This window comes from Ranitomeya imitator, chromosome 3, assembly GCF_032444005.1.
Source record: "Ranitomeya imitator isolate aRanImi1 chromosome 3, aRanImi1.pri, whole genome shotgun sequence".
Classification (NCBI taxonomy): domain Eukaryota; kingdom Metazoa; phylum Chordata; class Amphibia; order Anura; family Dendrobatidae; genus Ranitomeya; species Ranitomeya imitator.
Genome location: NC_091284.1, coordinates 303797533 through 303809302, shown reverse-complemented (window position 1 = coordinate 303809302; position 11770 = coordinate 303797533). Strand labels below are relative to the sequence as shown.

The 11770-nt window shown below is 45.9% G+C and overlaps 1 protein-coding gene across 1 annotated transcript in view; it reads left to right on the top strand.

Annotated features, from left to right (window-relative positions):
- Positions 1-1889: 1889 nt before the first annotated feature.
- The window catches only part of DEF6 (DEF6 guanine nucleotide exchange factor), an 854760-nt gene continuing 844879 nt past the window's right edge, over positions 1890-11770 (top strand). Inside the window, exon 1 of the mRNA XM_069756575.1 lies at positions 1890-2394. Coding sequence (XP_069612676.1) covers positions 2299-2394 — 96 coding nt within the window. The 5' untranslated portion in view covers positions 1890-2298. The remainder of the gene's footprint in view (positions 2395-11770) is intronic.

The following is an 11770-nucleotide window of genomic DNA, read 5'->3' as shown; positions in this document are numbered from 1 at the left end:
ACCCTGGACTGAAGCCTGTTACATCTTCAGTAAACTAGGTAAAGACTGCAACGCTGTGTCCTTTACTCATTGACCGCCACTGTGACATCCCATTTAATAGCGACTGGACCCAATGTCGAGTACCCCGCTCCCCTGGTGGGTGACTCATAGGGAGGTGTGCCAGGGCAGCGGTCCCTCTTGTGTGTCTGGGCTGGAACTGTTGGGACTGTCACCATTATTCTGAGGGAAAGAGTTTTCTGACCAGAACAGTTCAGGAGACCTGACTGGTCGGGGCGGGTCTGACTTAAGTAGTGGTGTGAGCAAGAAGACAAGACACTTAGCGGGGAACGAGCTTGTGAGCAGAGAGACGGTTGACTCCCTCTCAAAGGACCCATGCCAGCTAGCTGTGCCTTCACACCCGGCTAGCAAAACTGCTAAGACGTGCTACCCACAGCCCAGAGAGACATCTGCATGTGTAGTGACTATTACAGAGTGCATACCTTTGCTCCATTCACCATTATGGAGGCACCGCTTAGTCATATCCCTGCGGTGCCTGTTGAGAACCGGACTGCGCCTGTGGCTGTGTCCGCTGGACTGTGCGCTTCTACTGTGGCCTTGTCTACTGAACTTTCTGCTTCATTCGCTGTGCCGTGGACCTCCATCTCTACTGTACTGCGTGCCAGGACCAGGAGACCACATGCCGAGGGACCCGGTGAATTCATCACCGCAAGGTGACAGTGCATCGCCTTTCTGTGGGACTGGATCGGAGACACCTCGCGCTGCCTACCTTGCCATCGAGGGATCTTCCAGCCACCTTCCTCCAGTGCACAGAGACTGATAGGTTTAACCCGTTGTTACCTGCTGTATTTGTCTTTTCCCCATCCGCAAATTCATATCTTTTACCCCCCTGCTTATTCCATCACTGTTTTATATAAAGAACATGTTAACCCTTGCTCTGTCTCCCATGTGTCACTGCATCCTATACTCCTTCTAGCATCTTACAGTCTCCCTCCACCAGCCGTGGGGATCATAAAGAAGAAGACGTGCAGTGTGAGCCCAGTGACTACCAGAGAACAAGGCGTCATACGGTCTGTGTTCAAGAGTATAGCGCACGTGCCACATAAGAGTGACCTGGAACGGGACAGACACTTGCGCCCTGATGTTGCCAGCAAATATTTGCCCAGACACTTGCGCCCTGACTATGCCAGTGTATTTTTGAAGAGCCACATTGGGCTCATACAGGACTGTAGCCCGTACCCTTGTCAGCCACTGCAGTATATGGATTAGGGGCTCAGCGGAAGGTACCGGAGACCGACTGCTGCCGCCAGAAGACGGGGCATTGTTGCTCACAGGACCCAATTGGAAAAGACATGGCGCCAGTCGTTGTCGGCGCTATTCACGTCATAGACTTAGGAACCACTAACTTTCATCACAACTGCTGTTATCTGAACCGTTGTTCTTCAACTCACAATATCCTTTGCCATTTGAACTGTTTAATCCCGTTTAACCCCTTACCTCCCTGCATGTAGTATTCCCTTGTTGTTAAACTTGATAACCCTTGCTCTGCCTCCTGTCCGTCACGGCATCCCGCAACCTGCTCACAAATACAAACTTTATGACATTTTATATTTCTTTTTATTTTTATTATTTTACTCATTTGTGACAGGAAGCAAAAAAAAGTATCATTGTTTTGCACTCGGTACATTTCAAGATACAGCATGTTGCATACCATAGTTTACAATGAAATGTAACTTGCGTCCTACAATGTGGAGACAGTGCTAGATGATGCCATTGGGTGCTTTGTCAGCAGGAAGTGGTAGATGCAGCAACGTCTGTGACACAGGAAAAATGATTGGGTTGTGAAGCAGTGTGTCGCCTTTTACATACACTGTTACATAGTGACCACAAGTATGTTGTAGAGAGTTTAGCAGAGTGCAGTGGTGCATCAGAATAGCCTGTGCGAAGCTGTGGCGTATGGAAGCTGTACATATGTGTTGCTGATGGAAGTCCCAAGTAAGCTGTAGAGTGTACTGTGCTATCGAGTAACAAGAAAGTTGTAGACTGTGACTTGTGATTGTGGATGACAAGAAATCTGTTCAGTGGGTATGCATTGCTAATGTTTGCAGCATAAAGTGCATTACTTTTAACAGTTTTGTGTGGTACCCATAGCACAGAGCATAAAATTGAATCTCGGGAAGACATTACAGTAAAGCATGGACTATTTAAACTAGCCACCAGCGTGTGTCATGTATGGTGCACATATCTGTGTGTGAGTGACTTAGCAGAGTAGAAGGGTGTGGTGTACAGCAAGCGCACAGCATGTCGCTGAGGACCGAGCTCCTGAAGGCTGTTTGGTATGCCTTTACATCATTGGATACGGAGAAGAGTGGCAAAGTTTCTAAGTCCCAACTCAAGGTAAGTGCCCTCCTTTGTTCCCACATGCTTTGCAATTTAATAATAAATAAATGAAATTGAATCAACTTTAAAGGAAATCTTTCTGAAAGAGACTCCCATCTACCCCAGGTAGAATGAACTACCACTTATATATGGCATGGAGATGTTGCATCTCTGATGTTCTCTCAGCCCAATGTGGATGGAAAACAGTTGGGAAGTTAATGGGACTCTATTGTACTGGTGCCCCTTAGGTTTCACCTTGTCGACCTTACTGAATGAACTATCTAATGTGCCTTTGTAACATGCTGTAAGTTTTCTAAAACGGGAGTTACACTTTAAAGAAAACCTGTCATGCTGAGATGCTATTACTATGAACTGAAGTACTATTAACTGAAGATATAGGGTTAATCTGCAGTTAAATAGTTTTTCTACCATGCCTACCTTCCTTACTGGAGATGAGGCTACAAGGAGAAAATTAAGTTATATTCTCCTTGTAGCCAGTGGCTTCTGCTCACTGGGGAATCGTTACAGTCACCGCTCACTCCCCAGCATGTGTGTGCAGAGCAGGCTGTCAATCCATATGCTGGCTGTGGTCAAAGCGCACTCACTGAATAGTGAGCGCATGGCTGTCACGAGGAAATTCAGGGCCCCATACTGGCAACATTTTGGGGCGCCATTGAGACTGCCTAAGCTCCACCCCCAGCTATACCTCCACCCCTCGATCCTTCCACAGTCCCACCCCCCACTCACAGGGAAAAACTCCACTTCTGCACGATATCCTCACCAATCACACAGTAACAGCTCTTATTGAACACCATATCACATACATAGCCATCAGCTTTTGTTTTGGCCAAAAGATTTTTTTCAGCCACTACCAAGACAAGGTGAACTGTTCTGGCTGGGCTCTACTCTACTCTAACATATTAAAAAATTCTTAAAATATCCAATACTCTTTTTAGGTAAAATTTTAATTTATTTTTCTTTAAGGAAATGTGTCATACACATTTTTTAAAATGATTAATAATACCACATGCGAGAGACAAACACCATGACCAGACCACATATTGTCATCACATAGTGACCCAATAATACCACATACGAGGATCAAATACTGCCACACCATGATCAGAACACACATTACCAGAGGAGTGCTGTATGTAGTGTATAGGGTGCAGTTAATACAGTGATCACCAGTGACATTATACACAGGAACTCTGTATATAGTGTACAGGTAATACAGTGATCACCAGTTACATTATTCACAGGAGCTCTGTAAGTAGTGTCAGTGTACAGGTAATACAGTGATCATTGGTGACATTATACACAGGAGCTCTGTATATAGTGTCAGTGTGCAGGTTACACACTGACTCACCAGTGATGTAGTTAGTTGAATATATTCATCTTCGTTTTTCATTTCATCCAGTGCAGACTACCATTATTTCTTCCAGCCAAGACTCATCTGTGCAGAAAATAAGTTTTAGAACACATTTCCTACTTTTTCCCCAACTTCTACACTACACAAGATGAAGAAAAAAGTGACCTAGTGCCACCCTGCACAGTTATAAAATACCCACTCAATTCATCACTTGCTCTCCCCCACCCTCAAGTCAACAACATTTGCTGTTCCTCACCCCCCAGTCTTAATTCATCACCATCTGCTGCACACAGCGGCGTAGCTAGGGTTTTGGTTCAGGGGGGCATATCGTCTCAGTGGGCCCCTATCCAGGTAACCTTGATTACAACTGGGTGACACACCCTAAAAGTGGAGGAGAACCTCAGCAGATGACAGCAATGTTGCTGAAAATAATTTCTATACATAGACCAACACTGATATTACCGCCATGTGGTCAGTAGTAGATATCAGTCCTATAGAACATATAAGTAATCACAGCACAATTACAGATAGTGACTTACTGCTGACGTTCTTTCTGATGAAATCGTTCAGTTTTCCCGTCTTTTCCATCCTTTCCCAGACCGACATGACAACTTTTTCCAGCCACGACTCGGCTGCAGAGAATACAACAAAGACATATTTCAGTTCTCATATTCCAGCCCCATCACCATCTATTCCCAACCTGCACAAACTCCTCATCCTGCTGATACCCCAATACTGAGCTTCTGCCTTATTTGTCCCTTATTACTGCACCCACTGTGTGGTTCACTGTGCCTTCTAAATTCTAAAGCAACCCTCTATAATATAGTAATGCCGGGTGCAAGTGCCTTAGAAAACAGTGCCCATATTTTCCTCCTAGAAAGTAATAATGCCCTCTGTGTGCCCCTTTAACCTGAGTTCCCCTATAACAATAAGTGCCCACTTTACAATTAATAATGTCCTGAGTCTCCCCCTGTACAGCTCCCCTATACACAGTATGATGCTCTCTTATACACAGTACAATGCTCCCCCACTGTATAGTACCACCCATACAGTATACTGACCCCTTAGTAGCTCCCAAACTGTTTGATGGCTCCCACACTGTATGATGGCCCCCTCACAGTAATCTCCACACTGTATGATGCCCCCCTAGATAGCCTAAATATATTACAATGCACCAGATAGTCCTCAATATAGTATGCACTCCCCATAGACCTCCATATAGTATAATGCACAAGATACTATTTCGAGGACTATAATGCACTCCCCATAGGCTTTCATATAGTTTAATGCACGTCTCATAGGCTTATTCTATATTGTATAATGCACCACTATAGACATACTCTATAGCATAAGGCAGCCCCCATAGGCAGACTATAGCATACGGCAGCCCCCATAGGCACACTCTACAGCATAAGGCAGCCCCCATTGGCAGACTATATCATAAGGCAGCCCCGATAGGCAGTCTCTACAGCACAAGGTAGCACCCATAGGTAGACTCTGCAGCATAAGGCAACACCCATAGGCAGACTCTATAGCATAAGGCAGTCCCCATAGACATATTCTATAGCATAAGGCAGCCCTCATAGGCAGACTATAGCACGAGGCAGCCCTCATAGGCAGACTCTACAGCACAAGGTATCCCCCATAGGCAGTCTCTATAGCATAAGGCAGCCCTCATAGGCAGATTCTACAGCACAAGGCAGCATAAGGCAACACCCATAGGCAGACTCTATAGCATAAGGCAGTCCCCATAGACATATTCTATAGCATAATGCAGCCCTCATAGGCAGACTATAGCACGAGGCAGCCCTCATAGGCAGACTCTACAGCACAAGGTATCCCCCATAGGCAGTCTCTATAGCATAAGGCAGCCCTCATAGGCAGATTCTACAGCACAAGGCAGCATAAGGCAACACCCATAGGCAGACTCTATAGCATAAGGCAGTCCCCATAGACATATTCTATAGCATAAGGCAGCCCTCATAGGCAGACTATAGCACGAGGCAGCCCTCATAGGCAGACTCTACAGCACCAGGCAGCCCCCATAGGCAGTCTCTATAGCATAAGGCAGCCCTCAGGCAGATTCTACAGCACAAGGCAGCATAAGGCAACACCCATAGGCAGACTCTGTAGTATAAGGAAGCCCCCCTATAGGCAGATCCTATAGTATTAGGCAGCACCCCTATAGGCAGACCCTGTGGTATAAGGCAGCCCCTCATAGGCAGACTGTAGCATAAGGAAGCCCCCTTTAGACAGACCCTCTAGTATAAAGCAGCACCCCATAGGCAGACGCTCTAGTATAAGGTAGCACCCCATAGGCAGACCTTGTAGTATAAGGCAGCACCTCATAGGCAGACTTTCTAGTATAAAGAAGCCCCCCATAGGCAGACCCTCTGGTATAAGACAGCACCTCATTGGCAGACCCTGTAGTATGAGGCAGCCTACATAGGCAGACTCTATAGTATAAGGAATTCCTACATAGGCAGACTCTGTAGTATAAGGCAGCACCCATAGGCAGACTCTGTAGTATAAGGAAGCCCCCCATAGGCAAACTCTGCATTATAAGTAATCCACCCATAGGCAGACTCTGCATTATAAGGCCGGGGTCACACAGGCAACTAAAACGGACGAGTGCAATGCGATAAAAAAAATAAAAAAAAATAATCGCATTGCACTCAGACCAATGTTAAACTATGGGACAGCTCCCAGCAGCCGATTTTTTGTCAGCTGTTTTCCTCGGTCCTAGACAATCGCTGCATGCTGCGATTGTCACGGACACTCAGCCAACTCTCGGCTCACTCGCACCCATATAAGCCTATGGGTGCGAGTGAGACAACGCACATCACTCGGATACCATCCAGTGCTGTGTGTTAAACACTGACCCCGGCAATGGAGGAGATGGAGAAATTAGTTTCTCTGCCTCCTCCGCAGCTGTGCTTCAATCTGCTCTGTGTGAGATGCTCAGAGCACAGACGCATGACACTTGGCTCCTGCTCGCAGCAGAGCAGGAGCCGAGGGTCATTAGCATATCACATCCAATGCTCTCGCATCGGATGCAATAAGCTAGTGTGAACCCGGCCTAAGGAATCCCTCCCATTGGCAGACTCTGTATTATAAGGAATCCCCCCATAAGCAGACTCTGTATTGTAAGGAATTTCCCCATAGGCAGACTGTAGTATAAGGAAGCCCCCATTGGCAGACTCTAGTATAAAGAAGCCCCCCATAGGCATAATGTGTAGTATAAGGAAGCCCCCCATAGGCAGACTCTAGTATAAGGAAGCCCCTCATAGGCAGACTCTGTAGTATAAGGAAGTCCTCCATAGACAAACTCTGTAGTATAAGGAAGCCCCCCTCTCATAGGCAGACTCTGTATTATAAGGAAGCCCCCATAGACAGACTCCGTAGTAAAAGGAAGCCGCCCTCTCATAGGCAGATACTGTAGTAAAAGGAAGCCCCTCCATAGGCAGACTCTATAGCATAAGGCAGCCCTCATAGGCAGACTCTACAGCACAAGTCAGCACCCATAGGAAGACTGTAGCATAATGCAGTCCTCCATTGGCAGCAGTATAAGGAAGCCCCCTATAGGCATACCCTCTAGTATTAGGCAGCACCCCATAGGCAGACCCTGCAGTATAAAGCAGCCCCTCATAGGCAGACTCTTTAGTATAAAGCAGCACCCATAGGCAGACCCTGTAATATAAGGCAGCACCCCATAAGCAGACCCTATAGTATAAGGCAGCACCCTATAGGCAGACACTAGTATAAGGAAGCCCCCCATAGGCAGACTCTCTGGTATAAGACAGCACCTCATTGTCAGACCCTATATATTGGCATGTAGCCAATATAGTTGAACCTGCGATGACAGGCGGGGGACCCACTGCTGGCAACAGGCCCTCAACCTGCTCAGGGGCCCCATAATGGCCGGGTGGCAGAGCAGGGAGATAGATTATCCCTGCTCTGTTGCAGAATGTAACTATCAGCGCGCTGAGCACACACCAATACAGTTACAGTAGCCTAGCTTTGGGTAGGCCCCCTCAGAGCACAGAGCCCAAGGTAATGGCCCCCTCTGCCCCCCAGCAGCTACGCTACTGGCTGCACCCCATCCCTCAGTTTCAATTCATCACCATTTGTTGTATTTGCTGTGCCCCATTTCCAATCTCAATTCATGACCATTTGCTGCCCTCCTCAAGTCTCAATCATTATTTGGGGTACCCCATCCCCCCAGTCTCAATTCATTGGCATTTGCTGTACCCCATCCCCGGGTCTCAATTCATCACCATTTGGTGTACCCCATTTGTACCATTTGCTGTACCCTTGCATTTTTCTTCAGTCATATATGCTAATGAGATATTAGGAGCTCTCTTAGCATGGCCTAGCAGTTCAGTGCACGTTCACAACTAGTTGTTTTCGATCTATCATCACCCTCCTCTGGCTTCTGTAATGCTAAAGCTCTTAAAAAAGTCCTTCCATTAAGTTTTTTTAAGTAACTAAGTCTGTGTATATTTGCATGCAATATGTGAAATATACTCACCTACTTCTCCTGTTGCAGACTCTACACACAGGGCTGCCACTAGGAATTTTGAGGCCCCACACTGGCATAATTTTTGGAGCCCCCTTGAGACTCCACCCAGGCTATCCCTGCCTCCACCCTTCGAACTGTCCACATGCCTACCGCTATCTCTTGAAAAAACTCCACTTCTCACCAATCACACGTTAACAGTTCCCATCACCAGATCACACATATAGACAGCAGCTCTTGTTTTGGCCGAAAGATTTTTTTAATCTGCCACGACAAGGTAGAATTTTTTGGCCGGGTCCTACTCTACTCTAACCTATTAAACATTTGTTAAGATATGCAATACAATTTAGGTATATTTTTATTTATTTTTCAATTTTTAAAATGACCAATAATATCACATACATGGGAAAAATACCACCGCACCATGACCAGACACCATATTGCCACCACATAGTGACCTAGAATACCACATAGAAGGAACAAATACCACCACACCATGTCCAGACCACATATTACCACCACAGTGGCGGAATGATACCACATAAAAGGAACAAATACCAACCCAACATTACCAGACCGCATATTACCACCACCCAGTGACTGAATAATAGCACAGACAAGGGAAAAATACCACCACACCAGGACCAGACCACCTATTACCACCCCATAGTGACCAAATAATAGCACATACAAAGAACAACTGCCACACCATGGCCGGACAACATATTACCACAACATAGTGATTGAATACTACAATACTGGTTATTAATAAAAAACACAATACTATCACCATAAATGCCATTATACACAATGGATCTGTACTTAGTATGAAGAATCTTTGTACAGGTAATACAGTGATCACCGGTGACAATATACACAGGAACTCTGTATATAGTCCGTGTAAAGGTAATACTGTGATCACCGGTGACATTGTACACAGGACCTCTGTATATAGTATACAGTGTATCGTGTCAGTGTACAGATAACACACTGACTCATTAGTTATGCCTCTAGGTGAAGTCCTTCATCTTCACTTTTCATCTTCATCCAGCAAAGACCACCATCACTTCTTCCAGCCAGGGCTCGTCTCTGCAGGAAATAACACAGTTACCTAGAGCTCTGCTTGTAGAACACATTACTTAATTTTTTCCCAACTGCTACACTACACCACATGAAGAGAAAAAAGTGACAGTGTCACTCTGCACAGTAACAGGACCACCCCCCATTTAAAACAGTATCCTAAAAAACTAAAATAAATGCATCACTGCAGTAATAATATCCCTTGATTAGCCCCTGTGCTAATAATATCCCCAATCCTGGCTCCATGTATCTCATTCCTGGCTCCAGCCATATGTTCTCCCATTCTGCCCTCATGAGTATCCATTCTGCCCCCATATAATCTCCCCATCTGTCCTATGATCCTGTCCCATCTGTCCCATGATCCTGCCCCATCTGTCTCCATTGCATCCATCCTACCCCATAATCTTGCACCATGTGTCTCCATCCTGCCCCATGACTCTGCCCCATCTGTCTCTATCCTGCCCCATGACCCTGCCCCATCTGTCTCCATCCTGCCCCATCTTTCTCCTTCCTGCCCCATATTCCTGCTCCATTTGTCTCCATCCTACCCTGTGCCTCCATCCTGCCGTGTCTCCATTCTGCCCCATGTCTCCATTCTGCACCATGTGTTTACATCCTGCCCCCGTGTCTCCCATCCTGCCGCCGTGTCTCCCATCCTGCCCCCATGTCTCCATTCTGCCCCCATGCCTCCATCCTGAACCATGTGTTTACATCCTGCCCCCGTGTCTCCCATCCTGCCGCCGTGTCTCCCATCATGCCCCATGTTTCCTATCCTGCCCCCATGCATCCATCCTGCTCCTGTTCCTCCATCTTGCCCCATGTCTCCATCCTGCAACAGTGTCTCCATCCTTCCCGTGTCTCCATCCTGCCCCCGTGTCTCCATTCTGCCCCGTGTCTCCATCCTGCCCGTGTCTGCATTCTTCCCCATGTCCATCATGCCCCCGTGTCTCCATCCTGCCCCCTGTGTCTCCATCCTGCCCCCTGTGTCTCCATCCTGCCCCGTCTCCATCCTGCCCCCTGTCTCCATCCTGCCCCATGTCTCCATTCTGCCCCATGTTTTTACATCCTGCCCCGTGTCTCCCATCCTGCCCCCGTGTCTGCCATCACCCAGTCCCTGAAAAATGGAGATGCTACAAGTCTTGGAAAATGGTGAAAAAAGGTGAAGTTTTTTTTCATACAAATTTTGGCATTTTTTTCACCACTTAAATACATGTTTGGTATCCTGTACTTCTACCAATGTAGATAATCATATTATCAGGTCTGTTTTACCATATTATGAATATAGTAAATAAAAAGAAAAAAAACAATCGTGGAATATCAGTTTTTTCAATTTCTCCAAGCATGGATTTTTTTACGTTTTACAGTACACTATATGGTAAAATCAATGGTGTCATTCAACAGTACAGCTCATCCCACAAAAATTGCCATATTGATAGAAAAATTATGTTATGGTTCTTGAAAGAAGGGGAGAAAAAAGTAAAAGAAAAACAAAATTGGTGAAGGGTTTAATCAAGGAACAGGAGGACAGGTAGACATAAAAAAAGGAAGCTAGGAAAGTTCTGTACAGAGTGCACCAAGGACCACATGATTTCTTGCAGACAGCAACTGATTTTAATATGTAAGGAAGAAAAAATTGCACAGCACTCGGACCATGCGAGTGCTGTTTGATTTTTACACACCGATCGCATTTGAAAAGCGGCAATTCATATGTGGCTACAGTAAAATCACACTGACAGGTTACAATAGAATAAATAGAATCGATATATGTATGTATGTGTATATATATATATATATATATATATATATATATATATATATATGTATATGTATGTATGAGTTTATATTGCATAGAGAGATAGATAGAAGAAAAGTCGGTAATATATCTGTCGGGTTCTGTAAAATCACTGCAGGAGCCGACAGGATAGAAGGAATGGATTACATACAGTAAATACATATACAGGGTGGAGCGCGGTAATTTGCTTTTTTGCACTGCATGCTGTGGCGGCACTGTCGGTCGAAGAGAGGGGAGAGTGGGTGTGGCTTACAGTGGCTGATGGGAGATTTGTATTCCTCTGCCTTTCAGTTGCCATCATGCAGTGGACACGTGAGGAGAGGTCATTTTGTGTTGAAGCGTATTTTTCAAATGCCCACTCGATCATTGCAGTGCAGCGTGCTTTTCGTTTACAATTCGCTGTTCCTCCACGCGGACGTGTTCCTGGACGGCAATCAATTGTAAATTGGGTGAATGCATTCAGAACAGCAGGGAATGTGTCATGTGTACGAAGGGGACCTGAGAGAAGGATTACAACACCACAAAACATCGAGAGAGTTAGAGCAGCAGTACTGCAATCTCTTCGGACCGCGTCACTGTGTGGTGCGCCATATCACGAGTAGGCATCATTGGTCCTTACTTTTTTCAGGAT